The sequence below is a fragment of the Rhinoraja longicauda genome, chromosome 1 (genome assembly GCF_053455715.1).
Source record: "Rhinoraja longicauda isolate Sanriku21f chromosome 1, sRhiLon1.1, whole genome shotgun sequence".
Lineage (NCBI taxonomy): Eukaryota > Metazoa > Chordata > Chondrichthyes > Rajiformes > Arhynchobatidae > Rhinoraja > Rhinoraja longicauda.
In genome coordinates, this window is record NC_135953.1 from 109,025,007 (window position 1) to 109,041,978 (window position 16,972).

Genomic DNA, 16,972 nt, shown 5'->3' on the forward strand with positions numbered 1-16,972 from the left:
AATTTCCCTTCTGGGATAAATGAAGTTCTATCGTATCATATTGTTATGCCAGTGCTATCAATTGGGATATCACTTGGATCCTAATCCAGTTGTAGGATTGCATCTCTGAAGACGATCAGAAGCTTCAGTCTTATGATGGAGCCTATTGTGATAAGAAAGTCATATTCTTTTTTCAGATATTCAATTTTTGTAAATACATTGTTGTAACATCTTTACATCTGCTCACATTTGCTAATTAAGATCTCACTATGATCATTTAAAAAATCCCAGAGCTCCAAGCATGACAGAATCATTCTGCAACAGTCCTGAAAGCCAGTAGCATCTGCAGTGTTCATCTGCCAGCCAACTCTGGCTTTGAAACATGTTGATTAATGGGGCATCACTCCACCCCAATTTACACTTCAACACATTGAATTAGCAGCAGCTCTTTCAACTTCTCATCTATTATAACTGACAACTGGAGTGAACAGAAGATAGACCATGTTTAGTTTAGAGATACAGCGCGGAAACTGGCCATTTGTCCCACTGAGTCCACGCCAACCAGCGATCCCTGCACACTAACACTATCCTACACACACGAGGGACAATTTACAATTTTACCAAGCCAATTAACATACAAACTTGATTGTCTTTGGAGTGTGGGAGGAAACCAGAGCTCCCAGAGAAAATGCAGGTCACGGGGAGAACATACAAACTCCGTACAGACAGCACCCTTATTCAGGATTGAACCTGGGTTTAGGGAAGCAACTCTGCCTCTGTCCTACTGTGCCACACCTGACCAACAAATTAAACAATCGTCTTCTTCCTCAGTATAGTAACAAACAGAAAAGAGAGTGACTGGAGGTTTTCTTGATCATTTCATTTAAAATTTCAGTATAAACAAAATGTTTTTCTAAATAGCTCTTCCTGTATTATCTGGTACCTAACTACGATGCCTTAACAAGTCTAACTTCATCGAAAGGTCACAGAAAAAACTGAATGACAAATCTGAAATAAATATAAATATTCAACAGGATCAATATCATTACAACAAGAGGATTCTTCTAAAGACTTACACAGAACATTGACCTACCTCAACAATGGATGTTAATTAACCTGCTTTATGCTGACACAAACCCTCTTCATCTGGAAATGGTTTGAAATGGGATAGACAAGGATGAAGTTAAAAGGAAAGAGTAAAGGAAAAATTAAGAAACACCCCAGAATTAATGGGACAGTAAGCTCACGAAGGAATAAGAGAGAATGGCCAAGTGTAATAGGAATCGATGTGGAAGCTGAGATGAGCAAAGGATTAAAAGTACTAATAATGAATGCAAAGTAAAATGGAGGCTCAGTTAGAGATTGGTAGGTATGACATTGTGTGGATTACAGAGACGTGGCTGCAGAAGGATCAGGACTGGGAACTGAATACTCAGGGTTATACGTCCTACAGAAAAGACAGGCAGGTGGGCAAAGGAGGTGGGCTAGCTCTGTTGGTGAGGGATGGAATTCAGTCCCTTGCGAGGGGTGACATTGGGACTGACTATGAAGAGTCACTGTGGATAGAGTTGAGATAGATTTAAAGGTAAGAAGACACTAATGGGAGTTATCTACAGACCCCCAAACCATAGCCTGGATATAGGGTGTAAGTTGCAGCAGGAGTTAAAATTGGCACGTAACAAAGATAATGCCACTGTGGTTATGGGGGATTTCAATATGCAGGTAGACTGGGAAAATTAGGTTGGTTCTACACCCCAAGAAAGGGAGTTTGTAGAGTGCCTCCGAGATGGATTCTGAGAGCAACTTGTACTAGAGCCTACCAGAGATAAAGCAATTCTGGATTTAGTGTTGTCCAATGAACCAGATTTAATAAAGGAACTCAAGGTAAAGGAACAGCTTGGAGGTAGTGACCATAATATGATTAGTTTTAATCTGCAACTTGAGAGGGAGAAGGTTAAACCAGGAATGTCAGCGTTGCGGTTGAACAAAGGGGACTATGAAGGCATGAGAGAGGAGCTGGCCAAGGTCAAATTGAAAAGGATCCCAGCAGGATCCCAGTGGAACAGCAATGGCAGGAATTTCTGAGCATAATTCAGAAGGATGCAGGATCATTTCATTCCAAAGAGGAAGAAAGATTCTAAGGAGAGTAAGAGGCAACCATGGCTGACAAGGGAAGTTAGAGATGGAATAAAACCAAAAGATGTATAAGATAGCGAAGAGTAGCGGGAAGCCAGAGGATTGGGCAACTTTCAAAGGACCATAGAAGATAGCAAAAAGGGCAATAAGGGGTGAAAAGATGAGGTGTGAAGCGAAGCTGGCCAAGAATATAAAGGACAGTAAAAGCTTATTTAGGTATGTCAAGAGAAAAGATTAGTAAAGACAAATGTGGGTCCCTTGAAGGCAGAAACGGGTGAAATTATTATGGGTAACAAGGAAATGGCGGAAGAGTTGAGCAGGTACTTCGGATCTGTCTTCACTAAGGAAGTCACAAACAATCTCCCAGATGTACTAGTGGACAGAGGGTCAAGGGAGACAAAGGAACTGAAAGAAATTTGCATTAGGTGAGAAATAGTATTGGGTAGACTGATGGGACTGAATTTATCCCCAGGGCCTGATGGTCTGCATCCCAGGGTACTTAAGGAGTGGCTCAAGAAATCGTGGACGCATTGGTGATCATTGTTCAATGTTCAATAGATTCAGGATCAGTTCCTGTGGATTGGAGGGTACCTAATGTTATCCCACTTTTCAAGAAAGGAGCAAGAGAGAAAACGGGGAATTATAGACCAGTTAGCCTGACATCGGTGGTGGGGAAGATGCTGGAGACAATTATTAAAGAAGTAATAACGGTGCATTTGGATAGCAGTAAAGGGATTGGACTGAGTCAGCATGGATTGATGAAGGGGAAATCCTGCTTGACTAATCTTCTGGAATTTTGAGGATGTGACAAGTAAAATGGATGAAAGAGATCCAGTGGATGTAGTGTATCTAGACTTTCAGAAAGCCTTTGATAAGGTCCTGCACGGGAGGTTGGTGAGCAAAATTAAAGCACATGGTATTGGGGGTAGGGTATTGACATGGATAGAGAATTGGTTGGCACACAGGAAGCAAAGAGTAGGAATAAACGGGTCCTTTTCAGAATGGCAGGCAGTGGAGAGTGGAGTGCCGCAAGGCTCGGTGCTGGGGCCACAACTATTTACAATGTATATTAATGATTTGGATGATGGAATTAAAAGTAACACTAGCAAGTTTGTGGATGACACAAAGCTGGGTGGAAGTGTGAACTGCGAAGAGGATGTTAGGAGGTTGCAGGGTGACTTGGGAAGGTTGAGTGAGTGGACAGATGCAGTAAAATGTAGATAAATGTGAGGTTATCCACTTTGGCAGCAAAAATAAGGAGGCAGATTATTATCTCAATGATGTCAGATTCGGTAAATGGGAAGTGCAACGAGACCTTGGTGTACACCAGTCACTGAAAGTAAGCGTGCAAGTACAGCAGGCAGTGAAGAAAGCTAATGGCATGTTGGCCTTCATAACGAGAGGATTTGAGTACAGGAGCAAGGAAGTCCTGCAGTTGTATAGGCCCCTGGTGCATTGGAGCATTGTGTGCAGTTTTAGTCTCCTAGTTTGAGGAAGGATGTCCTTGCTATTGAGGCAGTGGTTCACAAGGTTAATCCCTGGGATGGAGGGACTCTCATACGAGGAAAGATTGGAAAGACTGGGCTTGTATTCACTGGAGTTTAGAAGGATGAGAGGGGGATCTTAAAGAGACGTATAAAATTATAAAAGGACTAGACAAGCTAGATGCAGGAAAAATGTTCCCAATGTTGGGGGAGTCCAGAACCAGGGGACACAGTCTAAGAATTAAGGGGAGGCTGTTTAAAACTGAGGTGAGAAGAAACTTTTTCACCCAGAGAGTTGTGAATTTGTGAAATTCTCTGCCACAGAAGGCAGTGGAGGCCAATTCACTAGATGAATTTAAAAGAGTTAGATAGAGCTCTAGGGGCTAGTGAAATCAAGGGTTTGGGGAGAAGGCAGGCACGGGTTACTGATTGTAGATGATCAGCCATGATCACAATGAATGGTGGTGCTGGCTCAAAGGGCCAAATGGCTTCTTCCTGCAACTATTTTCTATGTTTCTACATCCAAGAAGATACAAGTGGACAATTAAGCACAAAATCCCGATTTGCATAATATTTCGAACCAATCTGTGCCTAAAATCTCTTATCCTACCTAAATCAAACGGTACCTTAATTTTCTAAACCTATTAATGTCTAATCTTTCTCTTAACACCAGATAAAAACTAGATCACTCTGCAACAGATTGTGTAAAAATATTAATAAATAACCAAAGGGAAATAAAAACTTAGACTAATACATTTCCTAATATGCCATAACTCCTAATGGGGGATAACTAGCACATCACTTTATCATGTGTAGTAGGATCTAATATTTAGTTTGAAGTACCAAGTTCATTCTACAAACATGTCAGCTGCATTCAAAACACAAAGGCTGTTTTTTTCAAACCCCATTGAAATCAACCAGGTTTCAGATTCTGCGTGAAGCAAGATTGTGGGTGATACAAGGACAATATACAGGATGGTTGTCACATATTTTAGAACACATTTTTTCCATAACAATGTGAAAGATTTTAACCAGGTTGCTGAGTCACATTAAGTAGCTCTCTCTTGTGATTCAATTTCACCAGTGAAAGGAATGTGTGTGGCTGTGACCACTCTCGGCTAAATCTGAGCGTGTTATCATGGCAACTACTTGCAAAAAAGTCTGACAAAGCTCGAGGTTCAATTTGTGAAGTGGATGCTCACCTGCAGCACTGTGACTGTCGATAAATCTTTCATTCTACCTTCTTCATCTTTGAGGTTATAACCTTCCGGCCTCTTATCCCTTTCACTGACCTTCCATAATTTGATTGTTTTATCTGTGCAAACCAGAGGAAATTGCATGGTGTTAGTATCAAAGAATGCACAATAGGAGCTAAATAATAGAAATTACATTCTCCCCCCCCCCCCCCCCACACACACTTTATATGTACATTACTTCACTGGTAATGAGCCCAAATGACCCATCAAAACAGATGGACATTATCTGTGTACAGAGAGAATCATTCACAAATGTTTGGAAATTCATCCCCAGGCTGTGTCACAATTCTGGTCTGCTCTGGGAAGGATCTCATTAAACTGGTAATAGCGCAATAAAGATTTATGTGGATGTTACTGGGTCTGGAGAGTTTGAATTATAAGAAGAGGTTGGATCTGTTTCCATGGAGTGCAGGAGGCTGAGGAGTAACCATATACATAGGTTTATAAAATCATGAGGGGTACAGATAAAAGGCGATTAACTGCAGAATTTTCGCCAGCAGAGGGGAGCCTCTGGCAAAGGTTTAAAGTGAAATGTGAAAGATTTAAGAGGGACCCAAGGGGCAACTTTTTCCCCCCACATAGAGGGAATATGGACTGAGCTGCCAGAGGAAGTGGTGGAGGCAGGTACAATAATATTTTTTAAACGTTTGGTCAGATGCATGGATATGGTAGATATGGGGTGATATGGGCCAAGTGCAGGCAAGTGGGATGACCGCAGTTGGGCAACCTGCTCGTCTTGGATGAGTTGGGTTGAAAGACCTGGTTCTGTTCTGAAAAGCTCAATGTCTATGCCTCAGGAGTCGATACAGGGCCTTGCTTTCACATCTTTTCCAAAAGATGAGATCCATCTCTGAATGTGCTACACCCCCCCCCCCTTATCCTTACATTAAGCGGTGTTTTGTTCTCAAGTCTACAAAGTATGAGCTAAATTCCCGACTTTCAGATTAAAGGATCAGAGAGCAGCTGTAATGATTCCAAGTGTAAATCACAAGCTGAGCTCGTGACCAACACCATTTACTGTTATGTGCTCGAGGATTTCCCTGGCCTGTTAAAGTAAAAATAGGTCTCCAATACATTCCTTTCAGTTTAAAAAAAACCATTTCCTCACACCATTTCTCAACAATCTATTGTTCTCATGACTCGCATTATCAAGATGTTAATAACAGTCAACTCATAATTGACAACCAGAATAATCCTTCATAGATTTACAGGCAATTTTATTTTGGTGGGGATTTACAGAATAATTCTTCCATTAGGTTTTACTTATTGTACACAAACCACTGAAAATAATCGTGGAGGTTTTATTCCTGTTGACATACCCATTAATCTAATGGCAGTCCATGGCAGACCATTTTGGTTTGAAACAATGGTGAATGGCCTTCATCACTGTGCTTATGTATTCATTGAAAATCCATATTACATTTTGGAAAAAAGCAACAAAATGAGTAGAGTTGTTCCATTATATTGCTGATTGTGCATCACCTACATAAGCTTCTTAACACAGGCCTTCTGGGAACACGTAATCAATTGGGAAATAACTCTCCTGAGTTTTCATAATAAAATCAAATGCATACAGTTGTAATTCATAAATACAAATTATCTTACAACTTTTGTCTTTCCATCTCTAGTCTTTGTCTAACCATCTGCCTATCAAAAAAACCTTGCTTGTATCCACCTGTCACATGCTCCTCCTCTCTTCCAGTTTTCTACCTCCACCCCACCACAATCATTCTGAAGAAGGGTCCCGGCCTGAAATGTCACCTATTCACGTTCTCCAGAGATGCTGCCTGACCTGCTGAGTTACTCGAGCACTGTGTGTCTCATTTTGTAAACCTAGTATCTGCAGTTCCTTATTTCTGCAATAGTAATCCATCTTGATGCCCTTGTTAAACATTTCCAATCTAACAACTGGGCTGCGAAGCGACTTCTACTGTTTGGATAAAGCTCCTTTTAAGCTTCATTAAAAACACTTGCCAACTGTCCTATGCTGTTCACATCCTGAGTCCCGGCCACTTCCCGGTTTACAGAATAAGACCACTGTAGCCCGACAGCATTTCCAAGGTGCTGGCAGTGTTATGTTTAGGCTGACTTACTCCAAGCATTCCCAGGCACTTTATAGAGCTCGGCCCAACATATTAAGGTAAACTAGGGAAAATATCTCTGGACAATCCTCCATATGGATGTCCCTTGTGAATTTGATTCCATTTCATTCATTGAATGAAAATCACTGTTACTAATATTCTGTGGCAACTGGGTAACTGGAGATAAAGACTACTGAAAAGTAATAAAATAAGAAAAAAAAAAATTGTTTCCCAATTTATATATCGTATGTACAGGGTAGAGCAACAGGCAAAGCCAGCATTCAATACTCATTACTAATTGTCCAGAAGAGGGTGCTGGTTTGCCACTTGGTGAGTCACTTTCGTGATTTGCTGCAAACCTGAACCTGGAATGGTGGAAAAGGTAGACACAAAATGCTGGAGTAACTCAGCGGGACGGGCAACATCTCTGGAGGGAAGGAATGAGCGATGTTTCGGTTCGAGACCCTTCTTCGTCTGAAGAAGGGCCTCAACCCGAAACGTCACCCATTCCTTCTCTCCAGTATTTTGCATCTACCTTTGATTTAAACCAGCATCTGCAGTCCTTTCCAACACACGTGGTGGGGAAGGTTCTGGGGTGTCAGAAGGCAAATCAGCTGCCACAAATTACCTTCCACAACATTCGTACGGAGAGTGTTCCTGGATTTTCTGGCTCAACAATAGTAAAGAAAGGACTATATTTAAAGCAGAAGGTGAGACATGTCAAGAGAACTTGCAGTTGTTGGAAGACTGGAATGCTGACAACAAGCAGAAAATGTGAGGAAGAGTGTCCAATGTCACTCACCATTGGTCGACAGGAGGAAGTGCGCTGCATTCTGTTGAGGCAACCACCGAATCTTGTTAATCTTTTCTTCTATTTCCAGGCTTTTTAAGTAATCGAACTCCGGTTCATGACTCTGGAAAGTGCTGTAAACATTATACTCACCTTGTTGGTGAGGCTGGCTTTTCGTCTAGAAAGGAAAGGAAGATTGACTTTGAAGCTGAACAAAAGAGGTTCAGAGATATTTTTGGCCATGGAGGAAGAATCATTGTTAATGACCATGAAAGTTTAAGATACACATTTTAAATTTTTTTTTTAACGGGAACTGTGGCTTATCAGTTATGCATGATACAGCTGGATGGATTGTAATGTGGTGCGGAACATCCTCAGGTAATCTGGTGGAACAAGAATCAAGGCACACAAACCAAAATATTCCCAACTTTGATTGCTCACCATGGCTGCATTGTTGAGAGCACCTTTGACCTCAGAACACTTAGTTTCAAACACTTAGGGCAAAAAATAAATTCAATGTTCCCACCTTGTAGTGCGGTTCTTCAACTCCTGCTAAAGTTGGATTTTTTTTTTCAGATACCATTTCTCCAAATAGATGAAAGGATTGCAAAAAACATTAGATCGAATGACACAGCAGATGAGCACAAATGCATGTGAATCTCCATTCTAAGACGAGTTGGCACCTGCAAGGGTGAAAGTGGGTGGAGTATCGTAATAAATTGAAGCAAATCAAATGGATTCAACAATGGGTTGACAATGCCAGCAAAATCAATGAACTGCTGGCAAGGGAAATCCGAGATAAAAGCAGAATGCTGAAAGCACTCAGCTGGTTAAGGACCATCTGTGAGAACAGAAGCAGGAAGCGTTTTAGTTTGAAGACGCTTTACAAGAACTGCAAAAGTGAAAAGACAAGAATAGACCAAATCCCAGAGAAACTGCACCGATAGCTGCCAAACTGCCTTTCACTATATTTTGTCCCTTTGCCAAATCACATAAGTCTTATCAATTTTTGGACCAGATTATCTAGTTGTTGCCAACATCAATATAAATAATGGAAGCTCTTGTTTGCAATATAAACCAGGTTTCTCTGCTCATTGTCAATCGTAACCAAAATGTTAGTCAAGTCGAACACTTAATTTGAATTGGGATTTCTAAATATGAAATATTAGAGTATCCTATCTCGTTTCAAAGAATATATATTACATACTTCAAATAGGATCATCTTCTTGCAATTTAACAGAAAATCCGAATTTCAATAGCACCATGTGTCAAAGGATAAATTACTGTATTAAATCAAGCCACGCATCAGATTACCCTCAAAATGCTGTAGGATGCAAAAAGAAATTCTGCTGTCTTCCTACACATTCTATGGGAGGATGTTCTGAGGTTACACACAGATGATCAATAGCAAAACACTCGCAAAGAACCTTTGAAATATACTCTGAAACCCATCTTAACTCTGTTTACTAAATATTAACATTAGAAAACAAATTGGTGGCACAATTATTTTTGAGTTACATTTCCCATCACTTTGCAAGGTGCAGGATGTACAATGAATATTAAAAAAATAACCCTTCATCTGAAATAAGGCCATTAATTGGAGTACTGCTTTCAGGAATGAAACTAACCAAGTTTCATGCTCATGAATCAGAATGTCTTCTCACCTCCCTAACCAATCTAAGAAAGGAAAAACACATTTTTTACATGAAATAATTTTTTTTTCCAGCATTTTAAAATCATAGAAGTGATGAGGGGCAGCATACCACAGTGCAATGATTTAATGAAAGGGGATCAAGTCAACTCCTTCACTCAAATTCCTTCCTGATTGGGATTAAATTAAATACAGTATTAATCAAAATAATCATGTGATTTCAGAGGTAAGATTGCAATACTGTATCAATGGCAAAAGACACACTACTTAATCAACACTTACCTCTTGCTCTCTCTGAAATATCACTACACGACCCCCTTTGTCCCCTGTAGCCAGCAATTCTCCAGTGTGGTTGAATTCTACAGTAGAAATTATATCAGCTGAAAGACAAAAAAGTTTAAACTAAATCTAAATTGGACTCAAAGGTACATTCACCTTACACTCAATGAAGACAAAACCTATGGACTAACATTGCTGGAGTAACTCAGCGGGTCAGGCAGTATCTCTCGAGGACATATATAGGTGGCATTTTGGGTCAGGTCTCTTCTTCAGACTGACTTTTTTGGGGAGGGGGGTTTAGAAAACTGGAAGAGAGGAGGGGCAGGACAACGCCCGGCAACTAATTGGTGCATGCAGGTGAGAAGGGTTTTTGACAGACAAATGGTTGCACAAAGATCAGAGATGTAAAGACAGAAGGTGTGAGACAAAGTATTGAAGAGTTATGCATTGTGAAGCCCGAGGAAGGAATGAGGATGGAAATGGAGGGTGGGGGAAAGGAGGGGTTTTTGAAGTTCTTTAAAATTGGAAAATTCAACATTAGGTTGCAAGCAACCAAGGCAGAATACAAGGTACTGTTCCTCTAATTTACATGTGGCTTCACTGGCAAAGTATGCGACCTAGAACAGACAGGTCAGTATAGGAATGGAAAGAGGAGTTAAAATGGTTAGCAACCAGGATATCCAGCAGGCCTTGGCAGACCAAGCACAAGTATTTGGCAAAAGGGTCTCCGAGTCTATGTTTGGTCTCTGTACAGGAGGCTAAATTGGGAACACCGGATGCAGATGATGAGGTTAGTGGAGGTACATGCTCAATGCTCAGAGTTCCAAGTCCACAATGATGTAGCACTCTTCTTCAGTCGCCTCCAAACCTTTTTCTCTGGTAAGGAATGCTCAGTGACATCCCAGTGACATCCCCTTCTCCATTTCAAGTGATGCATGTGTACCACCTCCATCATCATCCACTGCCTCCAGTGTTCCCGATGTGGCCTCATTTACATTGGAGTCCGAACGTAGACTCTGGCAATCATTTCACCAAACACTTGTGCTCGGTCTACCAAGGCCAACTGCATCGCCCTTCACTAACCATTTTAACAACTCTTCCCATTCCCAAACTGGATTTTCTGTCCTGGGCATCATCTATTGCCAGAGTGAGGCCACATGCAAACTGGGTAGCTTGTTATAACTTAACATTACTTACATTGAATTCTCCAGTTTTGGGCAACTTCAAAAATCCCCCTCCACCTTCCTCCCTCACCCCCCATTCTTTCCCCTCCTCCTCCTCCACACCCTCGTATTCCTGTGCCCTTCCTGGACTTGCACGTATCTCTCTCCTCCTCCTCCTCCCGTTCCACCTGCATTCCTTCCTCTAGCTTCACAATTCACAACTCTTCAATCCTTTTGTGTCATACCTTCTGTCTTTTCATCTCTGGCCTTTGCCAATCATCTGCCTATTAAATCCACCCCCACCCCACCTGTATCCACCCATTACTTGCCAGGCTTTCTTCTGCCTCTCCTCTCTTCCAGCTTCCATCTCCACCCCCCACAATCAGTCTGAAGACGGGTCCTGACCCAAAACTTCACCGATGTTCTCCAGTGATGCTGCCTGACCCGCTGAATTACTCCAGCACTTTGTGCCTTCTATTGTAAACCACCATCTGCCATTCTTTGTTTCTAGACGAGATCTTTCGGTTCAACTTGCATTTGAGCTGTCCTTGAACAGCCTGTTATTCAATTAAAAGACAAGAATCAATGTGGTGACACTCAAATTCCTGTGCCATTGTTATGCGCAGAATGCTGTAATTTTACCGATAGTTCATCATTGCATTATTAATTAGGCTGCACAGACAAACATCCTTTAACTGTAAAGAAGAAATGACAAATTAAACTTCTTCAATAGGGTAAGTTGCACACTGACCACATACATTTTACAGAGGACTCATCCAAAAAAAATAGCAAACAATGAACAGTGACATCCTGAAGGCTTTTTAAAGAAAATCCATATATATAATTTTAAATTCTGAAAAGTTAAGAGCGGCCAAGCAAAATCGTATTCATATTGAAAAGAGCCGCAAAGTGGAGCCACAAGTCGGTAATAATGGAAAAGGTACAAAACTTGTCCCCTAATCAACTATATGTTCTTCTGGTGGCTGATTTGAAAAAATGCTCTTAACACTTCCTACCCCTCCCCAAAGTGAAAGTGAGCAAAAAAAAGATGAGCCAAGCTATAAATTTTGAATATGGTTTAGAACTTGATTTAGGTTAAAAAAGCAAATCGTAGTCTTCCGTATTGTAATATATAAACAAAATGTCTGAAATGTAAACAAAGTCACAATACAGAAAATCAAAGGAGGGGCACATAAAATGCACAGATCCTTTGTAATATTTTTCTCTCAAACATTACAATTATCAACTGCCCATTCAATACTCGAGTTAACTAGCTGGTTCATATGAGGAATGTTCTGATGCCTCTTTATCAAGGCAATTGCCAAAATGGAATTGGGGGGGGGGGGGGGGGGGAGGGAATCTATTCAGATTGTGGTGCCGAGGTCAAAATGATCATGATGGAGACACAAGAGACTGCAGATGCTGGAATCCAGAGCAAAAAGATTCTGCTGGAGAAACTTAACAAGTCAAACAGAACCTGTGGAGGCAAAGGGATAAGTCTCTGTTTTAGGCCAAGACCCTGCATCAGGACTGAGAGTAAAGGGGGAAGCCTTGGCAAATATAGAGGTGAGAGGGTTGGGTGAGAAAGAGGCTGGTAGTCGATACGTAGAATCAACCGAGATGGGAGATGATGCAGGATGGGGCCACGTTTGGTTGGGAGGCGAGTGAGGGAGGTAGAGGCTGGAAAGTGAAAAAGTAGAAACAAATAGGGGAAGGATGAGGGGAGATGGATTTGAAATGTATCCAACATTAACCGCGTGATGATATTCATTGTCAGAATGGAATTTTGGACAGTTAACAACACTATAGGATCAACAGCAAGGCAAGTTTGAGTTCACGTTATTCCCAGTCACAATGGTTGATACAACATGTGTTCTGAATCTAGAGGACAGCATATAGATTATGCACTCTTATCAAAATCCTTAATTATCTCAGGTTTATATCTGGGATCGGAATACAGCAGCAATGTTGACTGCAAAGATGAATATGTCCATTGTATCTCTTGGCATTAAAAAGGATGTTTTTGACAGAACTCATTATAAATCAGTGTCTTAGATTTGAAAGAACTCAGGGCGAGTGATAATTTTGATCACTTTCGATAGTATTATGTAACGCTATGGAGCCGAGATGTGCACAATGTGCAATGAGCTGGCTCCTCCCTCCCCAGTACACGTGATCATTGAGAAAAGTAGTGTAAGAAAATAACTGCAGATGCTGGTACAAATCAAAGGTATTTATTCACAAAATGCTGGAGTAACTCAGGTCAGGCAGCATCTCAGGAGAGAAGGAATGGGTGATGTTTCGGGTCGAGACCCTTCTTCAGACTGATTAAAATTAAAATTGAGAAAAGTAGTATTGGATACAAACACAGTGAAATAAGAATTGAAGTGGAGATGGGTGTCAGGCCTAAGAAAAGGGGGGGGGCATTTTAGTATGAATGCTGGAGAAGACAGGATAGATTCTTGGACAACATCCTTCTATGAAGATGAATTAAGATTAGCAAATACTCTCTGGAGTTGAGAAGAATGAGAGCTGACCATACTGAAATGGAAGTCAATGAAAGAGTAAAATGGTAACAAGTTGGATCTACCAGCTAGTGTCTAGAATTAAGGATAAGGGGTTTTCTTACAAGGAATGTGTCATTTAAAACTAAGAAGATAAATCTGAGAAGGCAATTGCAAAACTTTGGAATTGTTTCCCTCAAAAGGGTCTAGATATCAATCTGTACCGATATCAGGACCAGAATCAATAGAGTTTACATATTTAATGGAAACATGGTATCTAAAGATCAGGTGATGAAGCGGATAGGAAAGAGGATCAACCAAGTTTTCATTGATTGATTGGGTTGGCGCTGGGATCTCACTTCCTGCTTCTTACATTCTTATGTTTTTAGGACATAGACAACTGATGAAAACCTCAAATCAATTTTTTCCTTTCTACTTGTCAACATGAAGTGGTCAAGTATAATGGACTCAAGCTAGATGCAGTCGAGTCCTGCACACAGAACCAAGGCCTTCCATGGTCTAGCTAAGGCATGAAATGTCTAACTAGCCACAGACCTGTCAGCCACCTCTCAGTCAAAGTGCAAGTAGTCATCACCCCTCCCAGTAATAAGCTAAAATGAACAATAAAACGTTGCGGCAGAAATCAGAATTGACAGTTGTGTAAGCAACCAAGTTGTTAAAATAATTACTTAAATGGAGATTTGTTATTTATTATTTACCATGTGAAAAGTAGACATAAATAATTAAATATTTTGCAAGCACACAAGGAATGTCTTACAAAGACAAATGATACATTAAGTGAAATTGATTTTTTTCCAATGAACCTTTTAAAAAAATACCCGATCTAAGAATCTACGATCTTCTAATATACATGAAATTATTTCCATTAATGTTGCCATGCCTTCAGTTAACTAAGGTCACTATACTGCAGAGAGAAATATAATATCAGAGTTAGAAATACAGCATGGAAACAGGCCTTCTGCTCAGGTCTGCGCAGAGCATCTACCAGCCATTTACACTATTTCTAAATTAATCCTATTTTTATTTCCCCAGTATTTTCATCAACTTTTCCCAAATGCTACCACTTACCTACACATTGAAGACAATTAACAGAAGCTAATCAACCGAACAACTTGCATATCTGGGATGCAGAATGAAAACTGAGCACCTCAACAAAATCTACATGGTCAGAGAGAACATGCAAACTCCACACAAAACAGTTCCCGAGGTCAGAAATGACCCACAGTCTCTGGCACAGTGAGGCACCAGAGAATAATTCATAAAAATTCCACATGAAATGAATACGGCACAACAGTTATAACTGGTGCAATTGGATCAGTAATGATATAGATAGAACAAGTATTCAGCAAAATGTTTTATTTGCAGAAGATACAGCCTTCTCTGCAAGTCCTGTTGTGGCCACGATCAAATCCAGTGTTGAAATTGACTCTAGCATCTGTGTTATGAACAAAGAGTCGAACCACCTGCCCTTGACATCACCAGAGTTCCTCACTATCCTGACGAGGCCACTGACCGGAAGAATCAACAGCACCAAGCAGAAATTCTACAGCAATATGTGGAGCTCAGAGGCAGGGAATCCTCTGAAGAGCCATTCGCCACCCAATATCCCCAAGGTATATATATATATATATTTATATTTGTTATGTTATAGATATATATAACATAACAAAACAATTTTAGGGCCACCTTACTCACCATTCGCCTGCAGTGTGCAGTATCGAGTGTCATTACATTAAAAGTAATTAACTTTATAAACTTTAATAAATGCCCCCCCCCCCCCCCCCCCAACACACACACACACACACACACACACACACACACACACACACACAGCAGTGCCAGGAGGACTGGCGCCTGTTCTTCCTCCCGTGGTGCAGCACGGCGGCAGAGGGTCAAAGTAGATGACCGCCGGCAGGGCAAACATGCGGCAGCGCCTTGCGGCCGCTTTCCTGCTACCCGCCACAGCGATGGCCGCCCGGGGCCAGGGTGAGTGGCTCCCTGTCCTTTTCTCTCCCGCCCCCGGCTACGGGGGAGACTCCCCAGCCGTAAACGGGTCCACGGGTGGTCAGTTGGGGGAAGGTTGCCGGGCCTGGTATCCGCACGTGCGCAGTTGGGGGAGGCTTGCCGGGCCCGGCGGCGGCTCTCGACCCTTGGATCTTGCTGAGTGCTTTTGGGGTAAATAAAATTGTGTTTAGAAGTTTATCAATGTAGGAGAGGTTTGGACCCAACGGGTCGTCTAGTAATTTATAAACCTCCACTTTCACCTCACATTAAACTCCTTCACTGCTCATGAACTGGTCATCTTCATGGTCCATTTCAGAAGATTTTTGGATAATCCCCACAGTTTAGCCTAGCTTTATATACAACCCAGGCTGTCCGAGCATGGTAGATTTTCTCCCATGGACATCAGTGAACCAGTTGTCAAATGCAATCTGGTAGTCTTGTGGTCATCATTACTAAATTACTTAATAACTAGTTTCTTTTTAAAATCAATTCCATGGACCATTTCAGAAGATTTTTGAATTGAATTGAAGAACTGAATTGAAATTTGAACTCTGGTTCCTGAACTGTTGTCCCAAGCCCCGGGTAGTAGTAACTCAACTACTCAAAACTTTTCTCCCCAGTGTGAAAATGTTAAAGAGGGCAGCATGGTGGCGTAGCAGTGGAGCAACTGCCTGATTGCGCCAGAGACCTGGGTTTGATACTGACTACGGGTGCTGTCCGTTCTGAGTTTGTACGTTCTCCCCGTGGGTTTTATCTGAGATCTTCGGTTTCCTCCCACATTCCAAAGTCGTCCAGGTTTGTACGTTAATTGGCTTGACATAAATGTAAAATTGTCCCTAGTGTGTGAAGGGTTGTGTTAATGTGCGGGGATCGCTGGTCGGTGCAGACTCGGTGGGCCGAAGGGCCAGTTTCCATGCTGTATCTCTGAACTAAACTAGAGGGCATTGCATTAAAAGTGAGAGAGACAAAGTTTAAAGGGGATGTGTGGGGCAAGTTTTTGTTTTCAAAAAACACATACATAGTGTTGGGTGCCTGAAGCACACTGCCAAGGGTGGTTTAAGAGGGTTTTGGATAGCCACATAGAAATTTCAGAAATTGAGCATGGATCATGTGCAGACAGAGGAGATTAGTTTAACCTGGCATTAGGTTTGGCACAGACATTGTAGGCCAAAGGGCTGCATTATTCAATGTTCCTTGTACTGCTGAACACCACAAGCACAGTATTCCAGTACAGCACAAACCAGCTCAAAATAATCACACACTTTCATATAATATTTGCAGCAGGGCAATCAAAATCCTGACGTTTCAGCACAAGGAAAATGAGTGGTGCTGTCAATGTGCTAAATTTAGCAACAAAATTATGTAAAGAACTATTATCAAGATTTGGGTGGCTTTCTTCCCTCAGCCTTCAGCCAGAATCAGCAATATTATCAAGCACTGTGGCGCAGCGGTAGAGTTGCTAACTTACAGAAGACTCTCTGAAGAAGGGTCTTGACCCAAAATGTCACCCATTCCTTCTATCCAGTGATGTTGCCTGTCCCGCTGGGCAACTCCAGCATTTGTGTCCATCTTTGGTGTAAACCAGCATCTGTAGTTCCTTCCTTCACTATCTGCAGTTCCTTCC

At 41.5% G+C, this 16,972-nt stretch overlaps 1 protein-coding gene across 4 annotated transcripts in view; it reads right to left on the reverse strand.

Moving 5' to 3' along the window:
• LOC144596234 (serine/threonine-protein phosphatase 2A 55 kDa regulatory subunit B gamma isoform) overlaps positions 1–16,972 on the reverse strand; it is a 199,203-nt gene that overhangs the window by 64,598 nt on the left and 117,633 nt on the right. For all 4 annotated transcript variants that reach the window (XM_078404461.1, XM_078404445.1, XM_078404453.1 and 1 more), the window contains 3 exons: positions 9,660–9,757; positions 7,739–7,904; positions 4,802–4,914 (listed from right to left, as the gene is read on the reverse strand). In XM_078404461.1, coding sequence (XP_078260587.1) covers positions 4,802–4,914; positions 7,739–7,904; positions 9,660–9,757 — 377 coding nt within the window. The remainder of the gene's footprint in view (positions 1–4,801; positions 4,915–7,738; positions 7,905–9,659; positions 9,758–16,972) is intronic.